General features: G+C 34.3%; 1 protein-coding gene across 1 annotated transcript; it reads right to left on the minus strand.

The window, feature by feature from the left end:
- Positions 1-1,036: 1,036 nt before the first annotated feature.
- Positions 1,037-12,384, minus strand: LOC120625888 (succinyl-CoA:3-ketoacid coenzyme A transferase 1, mitochondrial). The gene is made up of 10 exons (XM_039893147.1): positions 12,351-12,384; positions 12,031-12,272; positions 10,821-11,058; positions 10,603-10,721; positions 9,848-9,988; positions 9,238-9,658; positions 8,460-8,615; positions 4,202-4,323; positions 3,768-3,938; positions 1,037-1,644 (listed from the first exon to the last, which is right to left on the minus strand). Exons 2-10 carry the CDS (start codon positions 12,076-12,078, stop codon positions 1,489-1,491), a joined length of 1,572 nt encoding a protein of 523 aa, XP_039749081.1. The 5' UTR covers positions 12,079-12,272; positions 12,351-12,384; the 3' UTR covers positions 1,037-1,488.
- Positions 12,385-12,413: the final 29 nt, after the last annotated feature.

The raw sequence follows: 12,413 nt of genomic DNA on the forward strand, positions 1-12,413 counted from the left end.
TGCAACAGACGCTGCCGGCAAATCTAGTCGTATACTATATTTATGTTATGCATTCAATCTACTCAAATATAATATGATTCTGCCAAAGGTTTTCTTATTTTCTCAGTCAGTGAGCAGTGCTTAAATAATGTCATTATACGTCTAAATGAAAACCGAAATTATATAATAAAGGTTTTAGAGGTACATTATATACAGTCTGTGAGACTTATCTATGAAACAGTTTTTGAGTAACTGTCATAATTTACTGCCATCATTTTTACTGAATGAAATCAGATAGTGCCCAAACACAGCAAATAGCGAGCAAATCTTGTACTAAGGTGATGGTGAGGTATGACGACCGAGGAACAAGATTGTGCAGTTCCTAAGCGCACTCAACAAAGTGTAGTAATTCTGCCGACATGGAACGATAAACTAATAAAGAATAGTTATGCTTATCTCAACACTTAAAATGAATAAAACTTTCGTGTCTCAGTTTCACATTTATGTTTTTGGTAGGGAATAACTGCTTTTATAAAAACACTAAAACAATTCATTTCTCAATAAATGGTTTTATTTAACATTTATATAAACATTAATAGATATACTTGTATAAAAAATATAAATGTAAACATTATATCATTCACATCACAAAATATATTCTCTTAATGTTTAATGAATCTTGTAAAACCGATGAATATAATATTTTAAACCTATCAAGTTAATTATTCATAAAAATACAGTTAACGGGCTAACCATGCCCGAGTGGAAGGGACGCGTGCCTCTCACTCGCTCTCATTGTGAGCGCATAACGTGAGCGGAGCGTAACGCAGTTTCTTGAAGTGTCACCCGGCAAACCAATTTATAAGACGTTGTCACGTCAAAAAAGGCATAATAAGACACTTTTTATCATAACGTTAAATACCTATATACAAAACATGATTTGTAAACAAAATAATATCATAATTATTATAAGTGTCTTTGAGTATTAATATATAATTTAATATATAGTATTTATAATTTTAAAATATAAATATAACCTAAAATAAATAAAGTGTCTTTTACATAAAAAAAAATGTACATAAAACTTTTACATAAAATTTTAAATTCATGAATTATCACTCGGTCGCTGGGTAGTTATTGTAAGCTTGGTTATCCTCACATGTTTATCTGTACGACCGTAACAGGGAAATAAAGGTATATAAGGTTTTGTTATAGTATACAATACAATTTTTTATTGTTCGTCGCCAGTATAGGTTATTGTTGTATCTTCAATGAGAATTATTTCTGAACGGAATATTATGTTACAATAAGCCGAATATTTCGTTCTGAAATGACGTGACTTATATTATTTTAGTTATTGAATATAAAAGTAGGCTAAAAAATAAGACCAAAAAGAAATTTAAATTAAATCTCTTTTCCTGATTTGAACTTTTTGAAAAGTATTAACGTTTCTATTGAATTGAGGATCCTGAAACACGGCGGTATCTCATTAAAAATCAAACAAAAACTTTATGCATTTTCGGTTTGCGTAACATCACCCATTTTCTTTATTTGAGGAGCAACGTTGAACTCACAGCCCGTGCTAACTAGAACATCTTCCATGGTTACTCCATCAGCCAATTCCGTTAAAGTGAGACCCTTCTCCTTGTCGACTTCGAAGACACACTAAAAACAAAAATTAATTTATAGGTGCAGTCTAATATGGTAGAGGCTAAACTTTTAGGGGTATGGCAGTGATATTTTACCCTTACTCCTTATCAGTTTCTACGCTACATAGCAATGTACAAAAACGTTATACCGCTCTTTACCGGTACCGGCGTTGGTAACCACCCGTAACCAGACACAGCCAAAAGCGCTCACAAGACCAGACCAGAGAAAATTCAGATCGTATCGATCGTATATCATTGATCGTACTTGGGACCTCCCACGTCATAAAACTAGTCAGGCATATTAATTAATACGATCCTGTTTGAAGTAGGTACAAGAATTCAAATACACAAACAACATTGAGACCTACAACCACAATAAATTGCAATAAAATGATATAACCAACATTAAACAGTTTCATCATTAATAGGCCTTATCTTTCCACAGATATGTTATTGGAACAGGTCAACTTGAAAATTTAAATATTCATAAACGCACGCGTTATAAATAACCATTTATACACATACGACAATGGTTTGGAAAGAGCACCAAATCATTAGTTAGAGCAGCGGTGTCCAAGGTAGAGATAGCCCTAATGATTGCCAACCTTCGTAAGGAGACGGCACCCTAAGAAGAAGAAGACACATAAGTTACAGAAATAGTTATGTAAATCTGGTTGTAGTTTTGGTGAAGGTATTCGTGAGATATTGTGACATCAAAAAAAAAATTGTACGGCAAAGCTCAAGGTGCACAATCACATTATAAGTAGGTAAACACTTAACAATTGTTTTAGAGACAGCATAGTTATTTAAAGTATTAAATTTTAAATCTTGTTTTTACACTCCATCAGAAACGATAACGTTTTCAATGGTGTGTAAAAACAAGATTTACGGAGAATTTAAATGAATTCATTTCAATCGTAAAACTTGTTTCCAATCTTGTTTTTAACGAAACAAGATAAAAGACCAAAAAAACATGTTGAATATCAATATGTGACCTTACTGTAGGTAACTAAGTTGAAACTGAGACTGTATTTTACAAATTTTGAAGCCCGACTGGTTCAGTGGGCAGCGATCCTGCTTTCTGACTGCAAGGCCGTGGGTTCGATTCCTACAACTCGAAAGTATTTATGTGATGAACATGAATGTTTTTGAGTCTGGGTGTTTATCTGTATATAATAAGTATTTATTTATATTATTCATAAAAACTACTTATCTGTTATCTTAGTACCCATAACACAAGCTACGCTTAGGTACTCTGGGGCTAGATAGCTGTGTGTACGGTCGTAATATATTTATTTATTTATTTAAATCATTTTTAATAAACAAGCAAGAAAGTTTATATATAATCCATAGCTAGGCCATTAAATTAAAAAGTTTGTGACAGGTGGTGATTGAATGGACGATGTAACTTTGAAGTCGCATTGCTTTGCGATAGAAATATTTTTATTTGGTATAAGCGGTGATAGCCCAATGGGTACGACCTCGACTTCACTTTCGAGGGGCCGAGTTCGAATCCCAGCACCTATAACTTTTCTAAGATAGTGCGTTTTGAGCAATTAAAATATCACTAATATAATAGTTTTAGATTGACGTGTTTTGTTTAGATAGGCTTAGTTTAAATATTATCTAGCTTTTGAGTTTGTTTGGTTGAACGCGCTAATCTCAGAAAATGCTGTTTCGATTTCGATTTTTGGATAATAATATTGATATATTGGATTACTAACGCAATATTGGATTGGTAGTATCAATTAAGGCTATACAATATCACGCTACGACCAATGGATTTTCTAAGATTTAAATATCACTAGCTTCAACGGTGAAGGAAAACATCGTGAGGAAACTGCATGCCCAAGAGTTTTTGGTAACGTTTGCAAAGGTCTTTGAGTCCACCAATCCGCACTGGGCCAGCGTGGTGGACTATGGCCTTAACCCCTTCTCATTTTTGGGGGGAGACCCGTGCCCTGTAATGGGCCGGTAATGGGTTGATATGATTAAAATGATGATGATGTTATATGCCCTATAAATTATTATTTTAATCAATATTCTTTTATAATATTGCACTAAATTTACTTTTAAATAATTTCGAAAACAATATGTTTTTAAAAATAATCTTTTGGTAGAATGAATCATAATAAATACCTTTTCAGTGATGATCATGTCAACACAGTTTTTCCCCGTCAACGGCAATGAACATTCCGGCAGTATTTTATGGGCACCATTTTTTGCAGCGTGTTCCATCGTCACTATTACTTTGGTCCTCGGCGCCGATACTAGGTCCATCGCACCTCCCATGCCTTTTACCATTTTACCCTTAAAATATTTTTAACAATCTTAAGTAAAAGATAATAATGTTCTCTATTTAACTAGCATGTATTTCGTTATGACGATGCTTACACATATATAGTTTTACTAACTGGGCTCGCTTAGGTATAAATTTGTATAAGAAATAATTTTATTAAGGTATGAATTGGTATAAGAAATGGTTTTATTAGGTATGAGTGGGTATGACTTACGACTTAAAATGGAGGGGGAACAGTTAATTATTTTATGATAAATGAAAAGATTTGGCTTACGGGAATCATCCAATTGGCCAAATCTCCAAACCGCGACACTTGCATGGCCCCGAGTATCGTTAGATCGATGTGTCCGCCCCTTATCATCGCGAAACTGTCATCCGATGAGAAAAACGAAGCTCCTGCAAAATCGGTAATTTTTTTTATAGTTCTATGGTAAGACGAACGGTTTTGACGACCTTATTAGCGGTGAGCGCTGTGATTTTAAGTTATAAGTCCCGGGTTCGATGGCCGACAGAGACAATTTGGGAATTTATAATGAATTTGAATGAGCGCTGAATTTTCTTTGGTCTGGTCTCCTGAGAGGCTTCGGCCGCGGCTGGGTACCACCTTACCGACAAAGACGTGCCGCTAAGCGATAAGCGTTGCGGTACGATGTCACGTAGAAACCGATTAGGGGGGTATGCATTTAATACAACTGCTATACTCCATAACTCAAGGGATAACTTGTAGTGGAATAAAAATAACTAAAAAAACCATTATATTATGAATATTAAGCTTAATTTGCTATGCTCCGCGGTAAGCATGGGAAACTGAATGGTGTAATTTGTAATTTCTTCAATCTTTATACTACACACACACATTGTTAAACAATTACTTATTCATTGTAAAGTCAACATCTCCTGAGGATAATCTGTTTTCGGAGCGAAACGTGCGTAGAGGGTACATTGCCGAGGATTTGTTTGGTAGGGAGTATAAAGATTGAAGAAATTATAAATTACACCATCCAGATTCTTCTGCTTTTCATAATATGTAATGGAATTAAGCAAAGTAACGCCTGCTTCTATCCAAAATACAAAAAAAACATTGTCTACAGCTACACTTCGCAGAGCATGTAGGGAACACGTCCTACAAGCGACCTTTAACCTGAGGCGAAGGTGTTTTCCATTCGAAGTTCCATCGACAACGCCCTTTAGAATGGAACACAATAATGCTACTTGGAGACAGAAATAACCATGGCGTTAGCACTTTGGACACTAAAAGACTATAATAACGTTGATGTTCTCGATCTACAAGTAGTGTTGCCCAAATTCAGTCTTGGTCTTGCAGTCTTGGTCTTGTTCTTGCGTATTTGCAAGACCAAGACCAAGAACAAGACCGCGTATTTTTAGCAAGACCAAGACCAAGACTGACCGTGCAAGACTTGAGCAAGAACAAGACATAGCCTGCAAGACTCTTGCGTCTTGCAGCTAGGACTTAGCGCTATTTCACGGAGTAGTTAGGTGTAACAGTTCGGTGTATAGGTAGGTAGGTACGCTTAGGAATTCTATGAGACGCAAAAAACTATATCAAAGAATATGAAAAACTGGACCTATGCGCATTACGACTAATACCATAAACATAGCGAATAAAAAAATATCTATTAAAATCAAACTGAGTGCATGCATAGTTATGTTTTAACCATCGGCACTTTGATAATGCGGCATCAAAGGTTTTGTACTTACTTCTCAAAGAAATTTGCCGCTTTTCGGAAGTACATGCTTATGATACACGCGCCGGCGGCTTCTTTTGAAATCTAAAACAATCGTTGCCGCCGCGCCGAAATCATAACATTTGACACTATTCATGCAAAATAATTTCGAATTTTAAGAGTACCTACAGGTGTTCCAAAGAATAAATAAGTTTCAGAGTGCTTAGAATGAAAATGAATACATTATACTGATCACGCAAGTAGTATTATGATTAGGATAAAATGGTGAGGATAGGTAGTAGATGTCATAATAATTCATTCTAGTAAGTAATTATAATATTGATTACTTATATGGTTTTAAACTAATTACTTAGGTACTATTATTGTACATTTAGTCATTATATTTCTTAAGTTTTTACAAGTTGTTTTAGCAAATGTAAGCTTATAAATCATAAATGTTTATTAAGAAACAGTTACTTCCATGGAAAACGACATATAGGTCAGTTGATTTTTCGAATTTCTTATCAAATCTTCAGTTATTTATTAATCTGCTTGATCTTTACTATGGCTATGTTAATTCAAGCTCACAATGTTCCAATTTTAATACGTTTTTCTAAGATTTAAAGTAAACTTTAATAAATAGTAATAGACTAATAGGTAATTGCAAGACTTGCAAGACTCTTGCTGCAAGACCAAGACCAAGACCAAGACTGGGAGCGCAAGACCAAGACCAAGAACAAGAGGTGTATTGGCGCAAGACCAAGACCAAGACTGGCTAAGTCTCGTCTTGTTCTTGCATTTGGGCAACACTATCTACAAGTAACATCTACGTTAATATTTTATACTATACTTTCATTATCATCGATATAAAAGGGCTGCATCTTTAAAATTAAAAGCCTTAACTGTATTATACAGCTCGTTAGCAGTTTAAATAAATGGCATGCGTTGTAAATAAATGGGCGCGACAATGATAAGCTATTAGCTAAAACCGGTATGTGATACCTGATTGCGTGGGATTGTTTACTTGGCTGTAGACTATTATACCAGTTATACAAAACGATCATTGCGTGAGAGCTTGATTAGCTTAACTACTTAGAGATTCGAACCCCTAACACTAGTACCCAATCATCAATGCCTCTCCCAGCAGAAGAGGTTTCTATTTTTTCTTTTCCCCACGCTGGGCATACGGGTTACTGCCCGTTATTCGTTATATACACTAGTAAAAATTTAAAAATGATCAAATCTTTCATATTCTGGTCAAACGTATAAACCAGATGTATGGATATGTGGTGGTTATAACAAAAAGAACACCCGCCTATTTTTTCTGTGGGCTGTTCCTTTAACCGGAGCATGTTTGGAACCCTCGTAGATTTAGTTACAAGTTTACGAATGTAGGTTTCGCCATCATCTATATAATGTATACGCATCATTTTTTTATTTATATCTTATTTATATTATAAACGAGATTTTCATGAAATTTAGTGTACAGGGGGTTTCGGGGGCGATGAATCGATCTAGCTAGTATTCATTTTTAGAAATTGTCATTTTATTCGTGTTTTCCGGTAATAACCGATTTGGTGCAGACGAAGTTAGGTCAGCTAGTTTGAATAAAGAAATATTGTACTTTTGATTTTCTTCTCTTTTAATGTAATGCCACTTGTGATTTATTTGAAATATCTATTAGGTAAACTAATGGTACACAAGGTGCCTCAAAGGTTGTTTAGCAAGGAGTCGACACACTTAAGTCGTAACAGCCTTTATGTCGGCAGTTTCATCGCGTTAACAAGTATTAACACTTTCGCGGCCGCAAAAAATCATCAACTTCCCAAATCGCCCAGCAACCGAGCGATAACATATCAGCGGAAAGTTGCGGACAAACGCCTGATACGTTGACGACATTGAACGACGCGCGGGTGCATTTAGCTGACACGGTTCTCTCAAAATGAAGACATCCAAACCAAGTTGCCAGACTGTAGCGGAACTGTAGTGAATCGGTGTTTTTTATGTGTAGACTCCGTAAAGTAAAAACCCACCTCTCTGACAATTAATCCCAAAAATCTTAATAACAAAGTATTTGGAACATAAAACCATTCTTCTAGATTGGAATATTTATAGAATTTAAACGAAATATACAAACTAAAAATATTTTAGTCAATATATGTATGAAATATGTATAAACGATAAGTATAAACGATAAAAAAGATAAGACAAAGCCAAGGTTCACTACAGACAAACACAAGTAATTATTATAGTAATGTTTGCTAGAGGTATAAGTGGCTATGTAAATATACCTAACAAAGATAAGACAGAAGCAACGCTATATAAAATCAACTTGTTTTGTTTTATACATTTTGAAAATATATAAGGTTTTAAAAGTAACTTTTTATCTGGACAAAATAATAATTAATTACAGGCTGATTATTTTTTTTATCTTATCTATGATATTATTAATTCCTTTTAAACTTGTATTGTAATTTTGCCATGTGAAAGTTTTTTGGGCGGTTAGAATAGAGCATAAAATAAATAGATTTTGAAAATATAAATCGCCTTCATGCAATACACAAACTAGTTTACTAAGATGACACATATTTCCCCGGTATTATGATTTAAAAAGCTAAATACACCAGAATTATTATTATTCCTTTAGATTTTTTTAAAGAATAAGTTCGAGTGTACGATTTACGCTCAACCAGCGTAAAATAGCGTTCAGAGCCAAGACATTGACTAAAAGAAGAATAGCCCCGTAAAACGTATCTATTTAGGGTAAAATAATGGAATTAAACAAACTGATTACGCTTACGCTTTTATATCTAAATGTAACTAAGTAAGAATATTAAAATCACATACCTGGCAAAACGGTGACAGTTTCCTTGCCAGCGTTAATAAGGTCGGCGTCGACTTCCTTATCGTCAGGGAATGGGCCAAGACCGAGAATGCCGTTTTCAGACTGCAACAGAATTTTTACATTTTTCGGGACATAGTTGCTAGCAAGCATCGGCATCCCTAAAATTGAATAAACCTTTTATTTTTTTTAATAAAAACACCTTATTAGTTTTGCCATAAAATTAACAAGTATGTTTTGAATCAAAGCCCGTTAGTTTAGAAGACAGGAGAGGGCTGAAATTAGCGATACCGATTTACTACTAACCGATACTAAGGTTCTATATATACCGCTACTTAGGGAACTCTATATGAAACCGCTCTCTCCCCGTCACGAGATGGAAAAATGAACCCGATCAACGTTCACAAAAAAAAACCGCGTTACAGATGACATCAGGCGAGTCGCTGGGAGCCGCTGGGGGCAAGCGGCCCAGGACCGTGGATTGTGGAACTCCCTACAAAATACCTATGTCCAGCAGTGGACGTCCATTGGTTGAAATGATGATGATGAGGAACGCAAACTTTTTTACGAAAAAACCGATATTATGTACCCTAACACGAGCAAAAAGTTAACTGTTACAAAACTCTTGGCCTTTTAGGTAGAAGTTAGTAGCATAATGTTTCAGGAGATTAATGTTCTTGCATAACAATGTTATCCATGAAGATTAAATGTTATCTGATAATCCGACAAGTGAAACCGTGAAATCAGACAAGTAAAAATAATTTCACTTATTTAAAATCTTACCAATGCCTAAGTTTGCATGCATGCCATCTTTAAATTCCAAAGCTGCCCTTCTTATTATTCTCTCCCTCATAGCATCTGAAGGCTTATTTCCTTTGCTTTCTTTGGGCTGACTAGTTGTCCTTCTTTCAATGCGTTTTTCAAATTTCGAACCCAAAATAATCCTGTGTACATATATTGAGGGTACATGCACTGCATCTGGTTCAATTTCATCCACTATTTCCTCAACTTCAGCAATAGTAATTCTTGCAGCTTTGCAAATGGCTGGATTGAAGTTACGAGCGCTTTTTCTGAATATCAAATTGCCGTACTTATCAGCTTTCCACGCCTTAACCAGTGCAAAATCGCCTGTAATGGCTTCCTCCATTATGTAATTATTTCCATTAAACTGTTGGACATTTCTAGCAGAGCTCGCTATGTCGATCTACGAATTAGGTAAAAATGTGATCACAAAATTAGGATGCGTGATACATTTCCTTAAGGAAATTAAATTTACTCAGGCAACAATGCTCAATGTTGTAGATCAAAGTAGATACTATTCTTAGTTGATCAATAAATCTTGGTTAAGACATTTGCGATAAAATAAATTAGCACAAAAATGTACAATTATTACCTTTCCATCTTTGGCGTACTTAATAGGAGCACCACCTTCATGGATCAGAGTACCATAACCGGTTGGAGTAAAAAAGGCAGGTATACCTGCCCCACCAGCTCTTATCCTTTCAGCTAACGTTCCTTGCGGCGTCAATTCAACCTAATCAGTTGCTAAGGTGGTTAAAAATCCATCAACACCTTTGCTGTTCGCACAGCATATCAACTCTACACCAACTTGTGACACAACAGCAATTGAAATGTGATTTTTATAGATATAATGTGAAATAAAATCTTGTTTTAAGCACAAGGCTTATGGGCAATGATTGGTTAATTTTTAGACCTTTAGTTGCATGCAACTGGCTTAAAGTTTAATTTCCATAAAGATCAAATTCCAATGTTTTAATTTTAGCTGAGTTTGTGTTGAGTCAATTTAGTGGACAGAGACCATGAACAAAATTGCTTTACACATTAATTAAGTAATATTGACAAATAGCATATATCAACTGAAGTTATCTATAGATATAAAAGAAAGTTGTGTTAGTTACACCATTTATAACACAAAATCAGCTGGACCAATTTTCATGATATTTGATTTTTCATTCAATAGGATAATAAATATTAAAATGTAACAAGCATAAAAAAAAAAATATCCGCGGTACGAAGTTCGCTGAGACAGTTGACATGGAAAGTTCACATTGTTGTTACAAGAATGAAGATATTTAAACACTACAAAAATGTAGTTATATAAAAAAAGAATTAAAATAACAGGCATACTTCCAATTCTCCACTTAAATATTGCCTCTCAAACTCAGCATTTTCTCCTACATACGATGCAATCATCCTCTTAATTTGCTTTTTCTTAAGTAATACACCTAATCCAAAATCATCAACACCTAAAACAAATAAAGATAATTACACTGAACAGATTGAAACTATTTGAATGTAAAGAGGGACTTTTGACAAGTTAGTAATTAAACCTTATTATAACCTACCTGCATTATTTGATACAACAGTAAGTTGTGTAACTGGCTTGTTGTTCAATGCTTTTATAAGATTCTCGGGTATTCCACATAATCCAAATCCACCGACCAAAAGTTTGGAGCCATCCTTAATGTCCTTTACAGCATCATTTATATCACTATATATTTTGCTTCTATTTATTGTGCTGTATGTATTACATGTTATCTGAGATAACAAGTATTTTTTTACTGGGGCACAGAATATTGCAGCCTGGTAACAAAAATCGGAATATAATTAAACCATTATAAATAAATAAATATAAATATACTACAACAATACACACATCACCATCAATCACAGAAATACTTATGATATACAGATATACACCCAGAGACTGAAAAGTACCTAGGTAAAAGTAAAAGCACTAATAACTTAATGATTTCAGATCTTAATTATTTTATACTTTTGTTTGTAGGAACTTCATAAATTTTCAACCCACGGCTGAGAACTCAGTCTTTTCTTAGGAGAGAGAAAGAGATCTAGCTTACACCCACTGGGCCAACATGCTGCTCCAATACAATATTACCAGCAAATACTCTTCTTCAACCTTCCAGGCATAAATTAAAATACAAATTAACGCAAGACTAGCTTACCGACAACTTAAATTTAGGAAAACTTATTTGAATCCCAACTTTAACCAAACAAAATTTTAGAAGAAGCCAAAGTAATGCTTAATTTTTTCATTTGAATATCAATGACATCAAAATTTAATTTATACTTTTTTCTATTAATTAGATAATCCATTCTAAAGAACTTATTTCGAAAATACTTTGAATGATGGTGATGTACTAGTAGAGTGAAATACCATCAACACGTACGAAGCGTTTTGCTTCTTCCTTTCTAATCCGCACCGCAAAGGCCTGGAATGCCCTCCCATCTTCCATCTTCCCTGATACCTATAATCTGGGTACCTTCAAATCAAGAGTGAATCGGCATCTTCTAGGCAAGCGCGCTTCATCTTAGGCTGCATCATCATTTACCATCAGGTGTGATTGCAGTCAAGCACTTGTCTATATATTTAAAAAAAAAAAAAAAAGAGTGGAATTGGCTGGAATTACAATTCCATCTTAAATTAGTATATCATCCTCATGAGAATGGAGTATCTAACTAATAGAAAATAGCATAAATTATTTAAAATGTAGGTATCATTATCATATAATAATATAATAAAATAGCACATACCTTTTGAACTGAAAATAGTTTCATGTTTAAATTTAAAAAACTCGTCATGTTTAGATTGAATAACTATGAAATACACTTTATATACAGTCGTAAGTACACGAGCATAATACAGGAATTTTGTACTTTTTTATTTATATTTTTGTACTCAGTTAAAGACTGTTGTATATAATTTAATAATAGTCATTACTAATTAACACGTTGTTGAACATAGACAGTAGTAATAAGCAAATCGCAATCAAAATCTGAAATAGTAAATAAAGTAGATTGGAGTGAACGCAATGCACGAGAACCCAAACCAAACCACAAATCAAAATACCTACAATCGTACGCTAACGCTACGACCTACTTCCACGCTACTTTGCGTAGACTACTTTGTCTGTCAA

The sequence above is a fragment of the Pararge aegeria genome, chromosome 8 (assembly GCF_905163445.1).
Source record: "Pararge aegeria chromosome 8, ilParAegt1.1, whole genome shotgun sequence".
Lineage (NCBI taxonomy): Eukaryota > Metazoa > Arthropoda > Insecta > Lepidoptera > Nymphalidae > Pararge > Pararge aegeria.

Coding starts and splice junctions, on each gene's coding strand:
- LOC120625888 (XM_039893147.1), bottom strand. CDS start 12,078: ATGACGAGTTTTTTAAATTTAAACATGAAACTATTTTCAGTTCAAAAG. Junction 9,659..9,847: donor AGTACGCCAAAGATGGAAAG/GTAATAATTGTA, acceptor CCTAATTCGTAG/ATCGACATAGCGAGCTCTGC. Junction 1,645..3,767: donor ACATGATCATCACTGAAAAG/GTATTTATTATG, acceptor TTTTGTTTTTAG/TGTGTCTTCGAAGTCGACAA.